At 52.8% G+C, this 13,670-nt stretch overlaps 2 protein-coding genes across 16 annotated transcripts in view; both read left to right on the top strand.

Moving 5' to 3' along the window:
• Positions 1 to 5,873, top strand: part of RALGPS1 (Ral GEF with PH domain and SH3 binding motif 1) — a 274,225-nt gene extending 268,352 nt beyond the window's left edge. For all 13 annotated transcript variants that reach the window (XM_046022361.1, XM_046022367.1, XM_046022370.1 and 10 more), the window contains one exon: positions 3,657 to 5,873. In XM_046022361.1, the coding sequence (XP_045878317.1) occupies positions 3,657 to 3,686 (30 nt within the window). In that variant the 3' untranslated portion in view covers positions 3,687 to 5,873. The remainder of the gene's footprint in view (positions 1 to 3,656) is intronic.
• Positions 5,874 to 9,549: 3,676 nt separating this feature from the next.
• GARNL3 (GTPase activating Rap/RanGAP domain like 3) overlaps positions 9,550 to 13,670 on the top strand; it is a 146,637-nt gene continuing 142,516 nt past the window's right edge. The window contains exon 1 of one of the 3 annotated variants that reach the window (XM_046022178.1): positions 9,550 to 9,675. Coding sequence is in view for 1 of the 3 variants with exons in the window: in XM_046022174.1 (XP_045878130.1) it covers positions 10,260 to 10,351 (92 nt within the window). In the remaining 2 variants the exon portion in view is untranslated. Of the gene's footprint in view, positions 9,714 to 10,174; positions 10,352 to 13,670 lie in introns of those variants that run through there. The other 2 variants (XM_046022175.1, XM_046022174.1) reach the window with 2 other exon arrangements.

The raw sequence follows: 13,670 nt of genomic DNA, 5'->3' as shown, positions 1-13,670 counted from the left end.
TGCAGCACCCATTTAGACCATGTCCCCCAAAAGCTGATTCATGGGCGTACTCCACACTGACAAAAAGGCCTCCCTCCCCCACAACCCTTCGGAATAATAGTATCGGCTAATGCCAGGAGCCAGCCACGGCTGCTCCTCGGGGTATCTGCGCCGGCGGGACCTCTGGCCGGTGCCTCGCCCAGGCCCGGGCACTGCGGGCAGTGTTTTACCTGTGGGAACCGGCGGAATCCTCCCAACGCCCCTGTGAGGCACGTTTCTCTTCCTGTCTCCATTTTGTGCTCAGGACACTGAGGCTCAGAGAGTGGCAGGCACTCATTCAAGGTCCCAAGGTGAATGGGATCTAACCCAGTCTGCCGGCCACCAAAGTCTGGACTTGCTGCCCCGAGCCCCCCACCCTCGCACGTCCCAGAGGGCCCCCAGCTTGCTCAGCCTCCCGAGGTTGAGCTGAAGGCCCGGGAGCACAGCCTCGCTGTCGGGCTTCTGAGAGGCTTGGCTGCTCCAGCCCTCAGCACCCAACGGGGCAGGCTGGACATTTCTGCCCCTGGGAGTCGGGGCGGGGGCAGCACTTGGCTGCTGGTGCCAGGATGGGTGTTCCTGTCCCTCAGCTTCCCTTTCCATGTTCCCCAGGGACCAGCCAGAAGAGGGCGCTGCGGAATGGGTTCCTCTCAGTCTGGGGACAAGGCAAGCCCCAGAACTTTAGAATAGGCCGTGCCAGCTTCAGGCGGGTGGCAGCTGGGAGGCACCGGCTCTGAGATGTGAGGGAGGCCGCAGCAAAGGCCGGTCACACCAGGCATTTGGTTCTGGGAGGCTGCTGGCGACAGCACAGTCACGGACTTCTGGGTCCCTCCGAGTGGTTCTCGGAGATCGGAGGGAAGTCTCGGGTTGGTCCTAGTCAGGATTTTCATCTGTAACGTCACATGAGAACATACGTGACCAGCTGGTCAGATTACAGACGACGGGAAGCTGGAAAGAAGAAGCGGTAGAATGTTGTGGACAAAATAAAACAGTCGCAAAGACTGACAAAGGGAAAATGCAGGGGAGCACCGAGCCGCTCAGGGAAAACTGCATCCGAGTCCCCTTGCCCACCCATCTGCCTGCCGGAATCTGCCTGCCGGAGTCTGTCCCGGTGATAGACTCGTGTGTCCACAAAGGTCTGTGGCTAAGAGTGTGCAGTGCACGGCCACCTGGCTGGTTCGGTCACGTGGGCGTCCAGCTCTTGCTCTCAGCTCAGGTCTTGATCTCAGGGTCATGAGTTCAAGGCCCACTTCGGCGTGAAGGCTCCTTTAAAAAAAAATGTTCACTGCAGCACTGTCCTTGGTAGAAAAAACTGGAAACCTCTGTGACTGTCAATAAATCCGTATTGTGTGACGTCTGGTAGCGATTAGAAGGACAGAAGCAGATCTGTGTGTGGTGTCCTGAAAGGGGCCCCAAGGTATAAGGAAAAAGCGAAGTCTAGGGGCACCAGGCTGGCTCAGCCAGTAGAGCCCATGAGTCTGAGCCCCACGTTGGGCACAGAGATTACTTAAAAAAAAAAAACTTTTTAAAAACAGGGGCGCCTGGGTGGCTCAGTGGGTTAAAGCCTCTGCCTTCAGCTCAGATCATGATCCCGGGCTGCTGGGATCGAGCCCTGCATCGGGCTCTCTGCTCGGCAGCGAGCCTGCTTCCCTTCCTCTCTCTCTGCCTGCCTCTCTGCCTGCCTGTGATCTCTGTCTGTCAAATAAATAATAAATAAAATCTTTAAAAAAAAATTAAAAAGTAAAGGGTAAAACATATGTAAGGGCCATCCCATCTGTATTAAAATACATAAGCTTATTTATAAGACTTCTAAGGTGATGTGCAGGAAGCTATCGTTCGTGGTGTCTAGAGTGCTTATGTATGTTTTTTTACATTAAACAAATGTAACTACTCGTCTCCACAACAGGAAGCCCAGGGGTTTCAGCCAACGGTCACCTCAAGGTGACGCAAAGTAAACAAGGCCCCAGGTCACAGTAAGAGAGGAGAGTACCCTGACCTTTCCCGAACTAGTCACACTGGGTGTGTCTGGGGCTGCAGCAGGGAGCAGGAAACTGGGTCCAAAACCACTTGGCAGAGCAGGTGTTTGGGCAGAAAGACAAATGGGTCGGACTTCTTTATGCAAATGTGGTGTGCTGTGGCAAAGTGCTGCAACTTTTCGGTATTTTTGTCCTAGCCAAGAGGGACCTTTTGTTTTTTTCTACTTCTTTCCCCTTTTTATTTCAAATTTACTTCCCACCACATATTCCTACCCTGCGCTGCCTGGGATCGCAGAAAGCCGGCAGAAGCTAACTCTCCCACCCTGTGATGGCGTGCGGGGCCTGCGAGCAAAGAAAGCACAGAAATTCGTCTGTACCCATGGAAAATCTCAGTGACTGGGGCCAGTTTTCTATTTGGTGGACTTGCGTTTCTTAAAACTGTTTGTACTAACACTGAATATGCTTAAACCTTATTTGTAACCCGGGTAAGGGGTAAACCGCAGCTAGAAAAACACACACCGCTCCCTGCCCGCCCAGCCCAAGGGCAGGACCTCCCTCCCCCAGGGACCTCTTCCTAACTCTGTGTGCCCCCCCATCTGCCTGCACCCCCTAACCACACTCCTGATTGATTTACTGTTCCTTTAAAATGTCAACACACATATTTGATTCCTTCATGTATTGTCTGGAGTACATTTTTTAAAACATTTTTAAAAATAGAACCATAATGGGGTATTTTCTTCTGTGACTTTTCTCCTACAGTGCGTTCCTGAGACTCATCTGTGTCCGTGTCTGTAGCTGTCATTCACTTATTTGTACTGATTTTTTTTTTTATTAATTCTTCTGGCAGTGATCCCAGGAGTGATTTCCTGCTTTTGGCTATTTTGAACAGTGCTGCTGTGACCATTCTTATAACTATCTCCTGGTGCGAGGAGATGCATTTTTTCCCCCATTCATCACTTTGACACCAAGATGGATTTGTTTTTGATGAAACTGCTTCTCATCAAATCTCCTGGAACCCTACAGCAGAGCCGGCTTGGGGAGAGCCTGGGGCAGGGGGCAGCTTGGAAGGGAGAGGGAAGCACACTGACCTTGGGCTGGTGGTCCGTCAGCAAAGGGAGCTGGGATTGTGTCCTGGGGACGAAGCTGTGGGAAGACCTTGGGGGTCCCAGCATCCCGATCTCTCCTCCTGGTGCTCCTGCTTTCAGTTCCTACCACCCTCTCACCACCTACCCCTGCCCGCTGGTTTCCCTTCCAGAGGCTTAGGCCCATCCCTGCAGAACAGGCCTCCTCTCCGCTCCAAGGGCAGTTTTATTCTGCCACCTGGTTGGTAAACGAGAGCGTGGGCTCTGGGGCCATGGCCTGCTATTTACTTGAGGTGGGCTTCCCCTCTCTAAGCCTCAGGGTCCTCATCTTTGTCATGGGGACACTGCCAGAACCTGCCTCCTGGGGTGTCAGGAAGACTAGAGGACACGATGATGTCAAGTGCCTGGCACACAGTGGCCACTTGACAGACAGTGGCCTTAGTTCTGGCCAGGCCCCTCTTTCCCACGCGCCCCGCTCATTCACAGACTCGCTGGGAACGACCCGATCCCTTCCCTTAGGGGCACCCCTTGTCCCATTCCCAAAGGTTGGAACTTTGACAAGAGGCTGAGCTTTCTCTTCCAGGTACCTGCAAACCTTATGTCGTTTGAATAAGTCTCTGCAGGACTTGGCGTGACTTCAGAGGCTCCTGGGAGTCCAGCCTGGGACTGGTGGCGAAGCGCATGTCCTGGGCACAGGCTCTCGGCCAGCGCGCTGGGTGACTCGCGGCCGGACTCGAGGGGCCTTGGCCAGCGGCCTCACGGCCCTGAGGGCTCTGCCAGCGCAGGGCCCACCTGCCAATCCCCAGCGACTCTCACGCTACTCATTCTTCAGCACCACCCCATGAAGCTGCGGTTGGGCCCCAGACTCTGCACCCCACCCTCCCTCTCCGGGCCCTCGTCCGTCCACCAGCTGCTGCTTCGACTAGAGAGCATCCGGCCCACGTTGGGTCCCCCATGCTTTCTCCTGCACAAGAGTGGACAGTGTTAACCTGCATGAGGGGCCAGAGAGAAGGAACAGGCTATGGAGTTGGCTTTTTAGACCCCAAGTGCACGGGGTCGCTCGCCCACAGGGCTGCCTCAGATTTTGTACAACCCCCAAAGCGTCCTCTGCGTGTGCGTGCCATATACGTGTGCGTGCGAGCGAGCGTGAACTCTTCCAGAAACATGCATTTTGGCACAAGACTTGTGACATCGCACCCTCCATTCGCTTTGAGGCCCTGCTCTAACCTGACGTGAGAGCCTTGTCCACCGAGGAAGGTCAGAGTGAGAACCCAGATTCCTCCTGTGTTAAGGGTTCCTTGCGTTCTTTTACTGTAAACAAACAATGCCTTAAATTGTGTCTTGTTTTCTGTTCCAATGGGTGCTATTCATCTGGAAGGTCTGCTCTCTGGGCCCCCCGGGTCCCTTCCAGGCCTTGTTGCTGTTGGCTCTTCTGAGACAGGACCCGGCTTCACTGTGGACTGGGCTGGTCTGCTTGCTCCCTCCCGCCCCTCTCCTGCAGGGTCTGAAAGCCCTTGTCTTCTTCCCCCAGACCATGCCAGAGTGGGAAGTTGTGACAGTTTCTCCCGGCTTCCTAGGAAGCCCTCGCAGGCTGCCGCGCTCACACACAGAAGCGCTGTGCACAGCCTGTCCCGCTGGCCGAGGTTTGCTCCCATCATCTACTGCCAGGGCGGGGCCCACCGGCATTCCTGGTTCCGCTGGGGAGCTGAGTGACACTGAGGCCTTAAGCTCCCCCAGTCTTGCCTCCAAACGCAGTCACCAGCAAGTTCTCCACATCCAAGTCCAAGGGCACAATTGTTCATGACCATGGTGACAAGAGAGCAAAGCCCTGGGGAGTGAATGGTCCCAGCTCTGCATTCAGTTAAGCGCTCTTCTCATGGACCGTGTCCTTTATCTGTCACTGTCTGTCTTATTTTTAGGTGACTTTTATTTTGCACAAATACAATGAATAACAATGAATAAAACTTAGCTTTATTTATGGTAGCTTTACCACCATAGCTTCTCCCCCTCCATCCCTCTCTAATCTGGGTGCCCGAATTCTGAGAAGGAGACCCTGAAATGGTTTTCTGAATTCCTGGGTCCTTGTTGCTGTCATGGTTTCCGAGCTCACACCGATCAGACATCCAACCACCCTTAAGAGCTTCTGGGCAAGATGCTTCAAAACAACATCTTCACCAGTAAACTGTGATGGGTGAATTTTAAAACTACCAAAGGACCCACCACTGTATTTTGATCTAACGGTGACAACTTTCCTGAAAATTCCGATGAACTGAATCTTATTTTATGGTTGAGGCTTAGTGTGCCCGGCAACTAACCCTCCTTTAGAGCAAAGTCTAGAATATATTTGTGCCAGGAGAAGCTCCAGGTGGTAAAGTTGGTGCCATCCCACCTTGGCCGTGAGTGCTCTGCATGCCTGCACACAGCCGGGGGACGGCTGCGTGCCCCCAGTTCACGCCAGTGACTACTCAATTGGGCATCCAGAGGCCGAATGACAACACCAAACACTCCAACAGCTCTCACCAGAACCATGCAGTGTTAACGCTTTAACCTACACCGGTCTGATTCTGCCTATCAATATCTTTTGAAGTCTCAAGTTCGGAGGAAAGCGCCAGAATGGAGAATCAGCCACTTATTTTCCTTGGGTTTCTCCACTCCTCAACTCTCCTGGCTCTTCTCGTATGAAATACTATAGATGCCAAACCAAGAACCTCAGAATTTCAGGCTCCCTTCAGTCAGTGCATTTTCTGCCCTTTACACATTTTTCTTATCTTTTGCAAAAATTTTCTTCTGAGCTGAATTTGAAATAGCACAATTGCAATTCTTTTCAAAATGTTTAGTCTTTTCACTGATTGAGGCTGATCCCACATTCCCTCCTAGAAACATCTGTAGCTTGGACTCTTGAAGAATCTGCTTAGGCCTTGTTGACACAAGCCTTTAAAGCTGGTACAAACCTCAAACGTACGGGAAGAGTCCTAGAGACAGGCCAAAAGATACTGGGTTCTCGCAGGCCGGACGTGGGGCCCAGCATGTAAGTGCTGATTTCTCTTCCCAGCATTGGTTTGTCCCTCCGGCAGCGGGTGAGGAGGCCCTCAGGCTGGCACAGAGGAAGCCAGGTACAAATCCCAAAATGGAGAAGTCCATGGCTGTATTCTCACCTTGTAGGGAAGCATTTCTGGTTTATGTTCTTTGACTGTCCATAATGCACCAATGTTTGTGAAACCATCGAAGGTGATATGTCTTGCATGCGTTTGCTGGTTGTTGGTTTTTTTGCTTTGTTTTGTTTTGTTTTTGAGCAAACAGATCATGGTGCCCCAAAATGACAACTATAGATTGCTGTCTAGAAATTGTAGAATAGGTAGTTGGTATCATTATGATTCCCCAAGAACCTCATGCACCTCTCCCTGGGAATAATTTCTGGCCCTCTCAGTTGGAACATGTTTTATAACTCAAGGTCAGCCAAGTGCATTCTGACAACTGAAATGCTTCATGGAGGATTGATTCAGTGGGGAGCAGTAGAAAGAGTGTTCCGAATGTGCCCAGTGAGAGAGCACGGCCTCCCTTTCCTTCCTGAAGAAGCCCATTCATCACCCTGTCTTGCCATGGGATCTAAAGGGGAAGATACTCGAAGGCATTCTGTTTAGGAAAGAACCCACTCTCTCTTGCCAACTGGGTTTATAAAGCTTTTTGTTTTCCTTACCAAGGTTTCCTTTCACCATCTTCCTCTCCCACCTCCCGAGCCCAAGACGTGTATCTTTTAGGAAGCCATTTTACAAGTGGAAAACGATCCATGAAAATGGGAAACCTTTCACAAGCGCGCTCTGATTTCATCCCACAGGTGGGGTCTACAGCTCAGCACCCCCATCGCTAATGCTTGTAACAAGGTGAACATTGCTAAAAACACAACCTAACTTACTTTGCGTGACTTCATAAATGGCTTTAACCAGCCTCACATCATACTGACATGTTGTGTGATGTCATTTTTTACAGAGAAAAAAAAATTACAAGAGTCCCTTGGAAATAACATTCTCTGCACAAAACCACCCATTCGTGCATTCATTCATTCATTCATTCATGACTCTAGGGAGTGCTTCCTGTATGCCAGGCTCTGGCTGGGATATGCCGTCAGTGGCTGAGAACAAGCAGAGCTGGTCCTTGCCCTCGTAGAGCTGACCACACTCCACAAGCAACCAGTCCTCACCATGGCATCTCTGGCAAGACCCTGCCTCTCTCCTAACACTGGGTAGAGACCCTGTGCACATTCCTCCAGAAAGGGTTCAAAACACTCATCAGACTGAATGGCCTCTTGATCTGTGAGTTTACCTGCAAGGAGAACTAGATGGAGTCGCTGTCCTAGAGGCTGGTTGTTGCAGAACACCCAGGCACAGAGAGCTATGCCCGGGCGCGCTGCGGAGGACTTTGAGATGGAATGAGAAAGCAGGGTCAGAACGTTCACAGTATTTACTCCAGAGGCTTTTCCGTTTTAATTTCAGTGTTAAATGCAAATACAGCGTAAGCGAGAGCTGCAGTTTCTTGGGTGTTGGGAACTTGTACTGTGGACCACCTCGGAGTCCCGAGCTGCACAAGGGTGGGTACACTGGGGGCAGCCCCGAAATCCCTGTTTGCAGCAGTAACGTGAAGAATCATCTGTCCGTACTATAATCATTCATCTCTTTACCCATTTCTGAACGACTGTGACCATTCGGTAATGAAATATTAGTCATTAATTTATCAGTATGGTATAATCTTTAATAAATTTCGTGCCAAAATGCATGGTTTTTCACTTAGCATTCAAAATGTTGCGTAGAGAGTAGTTTTCAATTTCTTATGTATTCCACAAAGTAAGTTGAAAAATCAGTTTCTACATTTTAATTCGTTTCTTGTTAAATCTGTTGCACTCTCCCGGGCTGTCTTTTTTTTTTTTTCCCAGCAGACCCCCCCCTGCATGCAGTTGTGTAAGGACTCTCTCTAATTCTTGTGAATTGTCTCACCCGCAGTAACCACTGAACATCAGCCCTCTGTGGGATTCTTTAGATTTTTGGTGAAGTATTTTGTTACCTCAGTCTTGTATCAAGTTGCTGTATTTTTCAGCTTGTTACACTGATAATTGTTTCACTAATTAAATACTTTAATGTACAAACATCTTTGTTTACTTTGAAATTAAATGTGTTTTCCAATGAACATTGCTCAACTTATTATTCACGTGCATTTACTTAGTAACTATTGCTGTGCCAGATACAGAGATCAAGGAGGTCTGGGGCACTCAGAGCCCGGCTCAGATGTTACTAGAACATAAATGACAAACAGGAGCAACGCCCTCAGGAAGGGACAGAGTCAGTGCTTTGGGCACTCAGAGAGGGAGATGGAGGATCTGGGGAGGGGACAGGGGCATTTGGAGATTCATTTCAGAGATTGCTGAACACATGGAGGACGGGGGAGGCAGGAAGACAGAAAGGAGAAGGAGGGGATGAAGTTGGGAAAAGCAGCCAACCCTGTCTCACTGAATAGAGGATTTGGGGGAGTAATGGGATCCAGGTCTGAAAAGATATGTTGGGGGAGTTCAAGATGTAAGGCAGAAACCAGAAACCCACTCTAGTTTGCTTAAGAAAAGGGAGGGCTTTCTTACAAGGCTGTCTCATGGAAACGTCTGGGAGGACCAAGGTGGAGTCTCACCGGGCTGGAAGGAGAAGTGGGAAGCCTCCTACCTCTTTCTCTCTCCCCTTCATGCTCTATCCAGATTGGCTTCTCTGCTGGAATGTGCAGCAGCCAGGAAGCCCAGGCGTTACAGTGAAAGCGCTGGGAAAGTCATCAGGGAGTGTGTGGCAGTGACCGGATCCAAACCGATCACGGGAGCCCTGGCCCTGTCTGCCTCAGTTTCCAAAGCTACAGTGGCTGATTCTCCAGCACAGGCTCCCACACACACTCCTCAGGCTCTCCTCCCGCTCCTCAGCCTAAGCCACTACAAGCCCTGCTTGCTGAGGCGCCCTAACTTTCCTCCTCACGATTTGGATGGCACAGTGACCCCCCCGGCTTACCCAGGTAGGGACGCTGCCCTCAGCCCCAGTGCAGTGCTCAAGGGCTCTGAGACGGATGCGTCTGACTTGGGGAGGAGGTGAGGACGGTGAGGTGCAGCGGCTGTCACACCGGTGGAAAGAGTCCATCACATCCAGTCGAGACTCGAACCCACGACTGGTCACCTGCAAAACACCAGCTCCTCATTCTCACTGCGTCAGACGCCACGAACGGCCACCAGGAGACAGCAGTACTTCCATTTAATGGGGGTAGAGATCCGCGAGCGAACGCAGACTACCGTAAAACGCCTATTTAGCCTTGAGGGCAGGTATCCTACCCCTGCGCGTCGCCCGCGGGGGCCTGAAGCCCGCGCAGGTGAGACGGTGTGGGCGGGGCCGTGTCGTGGGCGGGGCTTGGGGGAAAGCGGGCTGTGGGCGGAGCCCTGTCCAAGCTGGGTTGAAGGCAGCAGGAGTGAGCGGACCCTTGTACTGGGGTTTTAGAGAAAAAGGGGCTCCGTGCCCGCGGACGGGACACGGGGAGGGGCGGCCCCCAGAGGGACGCTGCGACGTGAGAAACGGCCAGGAGGCACTGAGGTGTGGAGGGACGACGCTCCAGGGAGCTGACCCTTGGGGTGAGGGCAGGGGCTGCGCGGAAGCTCAGTAGTGGAGGAGTAGGTGGGCGGGGCCTGGGCCGGCGCGGAGGGGCTAGGAGCGGGAGGGGCGTGGCTTCAGGCCCGACGCGCTGAGGACAGGGTGGGCGTTTTGGGTGTCTGGGACCGACCGAGGTGAGGAGAGCCCACCCTGAACCGGGTGGGGCCGGCGTGGGTAGGGCGTACCTGGAGCTAGGGGCTGGGGCGGGACCTTGACCCGGCTGAGGAGGGCGGGGAGGGCTGGGCTGAGGTTCGGGGCGGGGGCGGGGCGGGGCCTAGGCCTGGCCGAGGAGCCCGGGTGGGTGGGGCTGAAGTTCGGGGCGGGGGAGGGGCGGGGTCTGGACCCAGTTGCGGGGCAAAGAGCAGGCTGGGCTGAAGTTCGGGGTGGGTCTGGGGCGGGGCCTGGGGCCGGCTGTGGCGCGCGGGGCGGGGCATGGGCTGCGGCGTGCGAGCCGAACCGCCGGCCGAGCCCCGCCGAGGCCCGAGCCCACCCGAGTGTGCCCGAGCCCGCGGCCCCCGCCCGGGGCGATGGAGCCGGAGCCCGGCGGGGCGGCCGCTGCGCTTCTGCGGCAGAAGAGGGCGGCGCTGCGGCGCAGGGGGTGCAGCTTCGAGAGCCCCAGGTACCGCGGCCGGGGAGGGGTGCGGCCGGGAGGGGCGGAAGCGGGGAGCCGGCCACGTGGTGGGTGGGGGACGTTCTGGGGGGACCGAGGGCTGCGAGGCCGCGGCGCGGGAAGGGGTCTCTTCGGGGTCTGAGGGGATCCGGCGAGGAGCCAGGGCCGAGCGGCCGGGGGTCGAGGGAGGGCTGGGCCGTCGGCGCGTCAGGTGCGGGAGGGGGTCGCCCCAGAGAAGAACCAGAGAGTGTCGGGAACCCAGACCCGACGAGAGGCCCCCAAAGCGTCGGTGCTGAGGCAGGCCCCGAGCAGAGCCGGGCTCCAGGCGGGTTTCGGACTCTGGGGAATGGGCCGTGCTGCCTCTTTTAAATGCTCAAGGACAAGGTCGGGAAATAGCCCCCTGAAGTCCCAGGGAGGTCTCCTTCCTGCGGGAACCTCTCTGCGCTGCCCCCAGGACCCAGGCCGGTGCCAGCCTCCCCAGCCTGGCTCCGCAGGTAACGCACACCTGCTGCCTCGCAGCCCCGCCCATCCTGGCACCTTGTGGCCCCCCAACACGCCGGGTCCCCGGGGCCCGTCCGACCCGCCGACGCCTTTCCTCTGCCGGGGGGGGGGGGGCCCTTGCCCACCCCGGCCCCCCTCGTTTGGCCTGGGGAACTCTCCTGAAACTGTCCTGTTGGGTTCCTTCTCCTTGGAACCTTGCGCCACAGACACGCCTTCCACCCGCTCCGCTCTGCCAGACCCATTCTCTCAGCGGGCATTTTCTTAACTCGGAGTGCCAGCTCTGGCTCCAGCCTCGCGGGACCCGGCCCTGCCCTTTTCCAGCCCCCGCCCCCCTTCCAGACGACTCCAGGAGCCTCCCCACCAGACTTTCTGTCTTTATTCTTCCACCTCTCAAGACCACAACCTCACTGGCCGCTGGAGGGGTCTTAGCACGACCCCCCTCTCCAGGAGTTCTCCATGTCCCACGGCAGCGATGGGGACTGGGGTGGGGACAAAGAGAAAGATAGGGGGTGGGACTCTGGCCGTCTCTGAGGCCGCTTAAAGGCAGTCAACAGCTAGGCTGACAAACCAGGATGCTTAATATGAGGTGGCAGGCCCTTGCCCTGCTCCCCTCACCCTTAGTGACCTGCTCCCAGCGGTACTGATGAGAGTGTAAGCCTCATCCCCGCCAGGACCATCCGGGCCTGTTCACAACTCTGTCCCCAGAGCCTGCCTCAGGCCTGGCTAGCACGGACGTTTGCTATCTATTGAATGAATAAATGCTTGACCAGCTGGTAATTCTTTCCCTGTGCTGTGCTTTTTCTCACCTGTGCCTTTACTCCTGCCATGCTCTTTGCTCTACTTAGGAGAGTGTTTTTGGCCAAGACCTGCCCCCTCTTCCTCTGGGAGGTCTTCCCTGAACCCCACGCTGAGCTCTGTGCTGTGTCAGTAATCTCTGTATGTATCTGCTATTCCATGTCCCACTGCGTGGAACTACCTGGATAAAATAGTCTCCCCCACTAGACCGGGAGAACAGGGCAAATAAGTTCTCTGTCCTTGCGTTGCTTACGCTTGCTGCTGGCGCACAGCGGATGTGAAAAAATGTACCAGGGGATGAGGCTGAAGAGATGAGCCAAAAGCTGAATCCAGGCCTGAGGTAGAACATTTAGGTCAGAGCTGTCCAACAGAACTTGCCACAATGACGGAAACATTCTATTATTTGTGCAGTCGGATACCGCAGCCACCGGCCACCTGTGGCTCTTGAGCCCTGTTGAAATGTGGCTGGTGCAACTAAGGAATTGAATTTTAGACTTTATTGGCCTTTAAGTTAAATAGCCACGTGTGGCCAATGTTTATGATTTTGGATAGCGCCAGTTTAGGAAACTTTTCTCTTCCTCCAGCTTCTCACTTTTACCACCCCGCCCTTTGTCTCCATGACCTCACACCTGAAAGATAAAGTGACTTCGAGAGGTTTTCTTCTCTATTTAAAAGTCCGTGGACATATCGTATAAACCTTAGAAATAATCCTGGCCAGTTTTCTGATTATAAAAATAACTTCTTTATTTACAGTTTACAATGTATTTAACCCATTTTTAAAAAGAGCTTATTTATTTATTTGATAGAGAGTGCACAAGCATGGGGAGTGGCAGGCAGAGGGAGAGGGAGAAGCAGGCTCCTCACTGAGGAAGGAGCCCAACACGGTGTTCGATCCCAGGACCCTGGGATCATGACCTGAGCCGAAGGCAGATGCTTAACTGACTGAGACATCCAGGCGCCCCATTAACCCACTTTTTGTTATCGTACCTGCTGTGTATGACCAGTTTTCACTCTTACTAAGTCCCATCAAATCTGTGTGCGTTAGTCTGTGTATAAAGAGTTAATTTCCTTAAGATAAGTTCATGGAAGTGATGGAAATAATTGGATCCTTTTCTTGGATCCTTTTCTTTTAAAGGCTTCTGAAGCATAATGCCAGATTGCCCACCAGAAGGTCATACCGGTTAACATAACAGTTCTCCCGAGAGCATGTAACTTGTGCCTGTTTTTCCCAGCCACAGCGCAATGCAATATCGTTTATACATATGTGCTACAATGGTCCATTTCTTTGGGAGTGAGGTGAAACTTTTTTCACATATTTATTTATAATTTCTTTTTCTTTGAAAATGAGATCTATTTGCATGCACTTTATCCATTTTCCCTTTGGAATGTTTATCTTTTCCTTATTGAATGGAAGTACTTTTTATTTATTGAGGAAATTAATTTTGGGGGTGCCTGGGTGGCTCAGTGGGTTAAGCCTCTGCCTTCAGTTCAGGTCATGATCCCAGGGTCCTGGGATCAAGCCCCACGTCCTCGGCAGGCTCTCTGCTCAGCAGGGAGCCTGCTTCCCCCCCACAACCCCGCCTGCCTCTCTGCCTACTGTGATCTCTGTCAAATAAATAAATAATTTTTTTTAAAAAGGAAATTAATTTTTTGTGGCCAAATATGTAGTATATTTCTTACTGTCCATTATTTGCCTTTCAAGTTTCTTTACGGTGTTTTTTGATAAAGTTTTTATTGTTATTTCTTAAAAGTTAGTCAAATCTATTTATTCCTGCTACTATGCTTAATTAGAAAGTAATTTCCTAACGTGAAACAGATCAGTGTTCATCTCCAATTTCTCTTATGTTTGTTGCTTTAAAAACAATTCCTCTTTAATCCATTAATCCAAATTACCTCACTTTTAAGGGAACCTATTAACAGCTCCCTTGTATTGGGTCGGCATAATGGACAATTACAGCCAGGAGAAGAAAACCCATCTGTGAACGATCTCAACCACACCATGTGTGGGTCCCCACAGCTGATCTCTTGTTCC

The sequence above is a fragment of the Meles meles genome, chromosome 11 (assembly GCF_922984935.1).
Source record: "Meles meles chromosome 11, mMelMel3.1 paternal haplotype, whole genome shotgun sequence".
Classification (NCBI taxonomy): domain Eukaryota; kingdom Metazoa; phylum Chordata; class Mammalia; order Carnivora; family Mustelidae; genus Meles; species Meles meles.
Note: the sequence above shows the minus strand (reverse complement) of the source record. Positions and strands in the feature narration are given on the sequence as shown.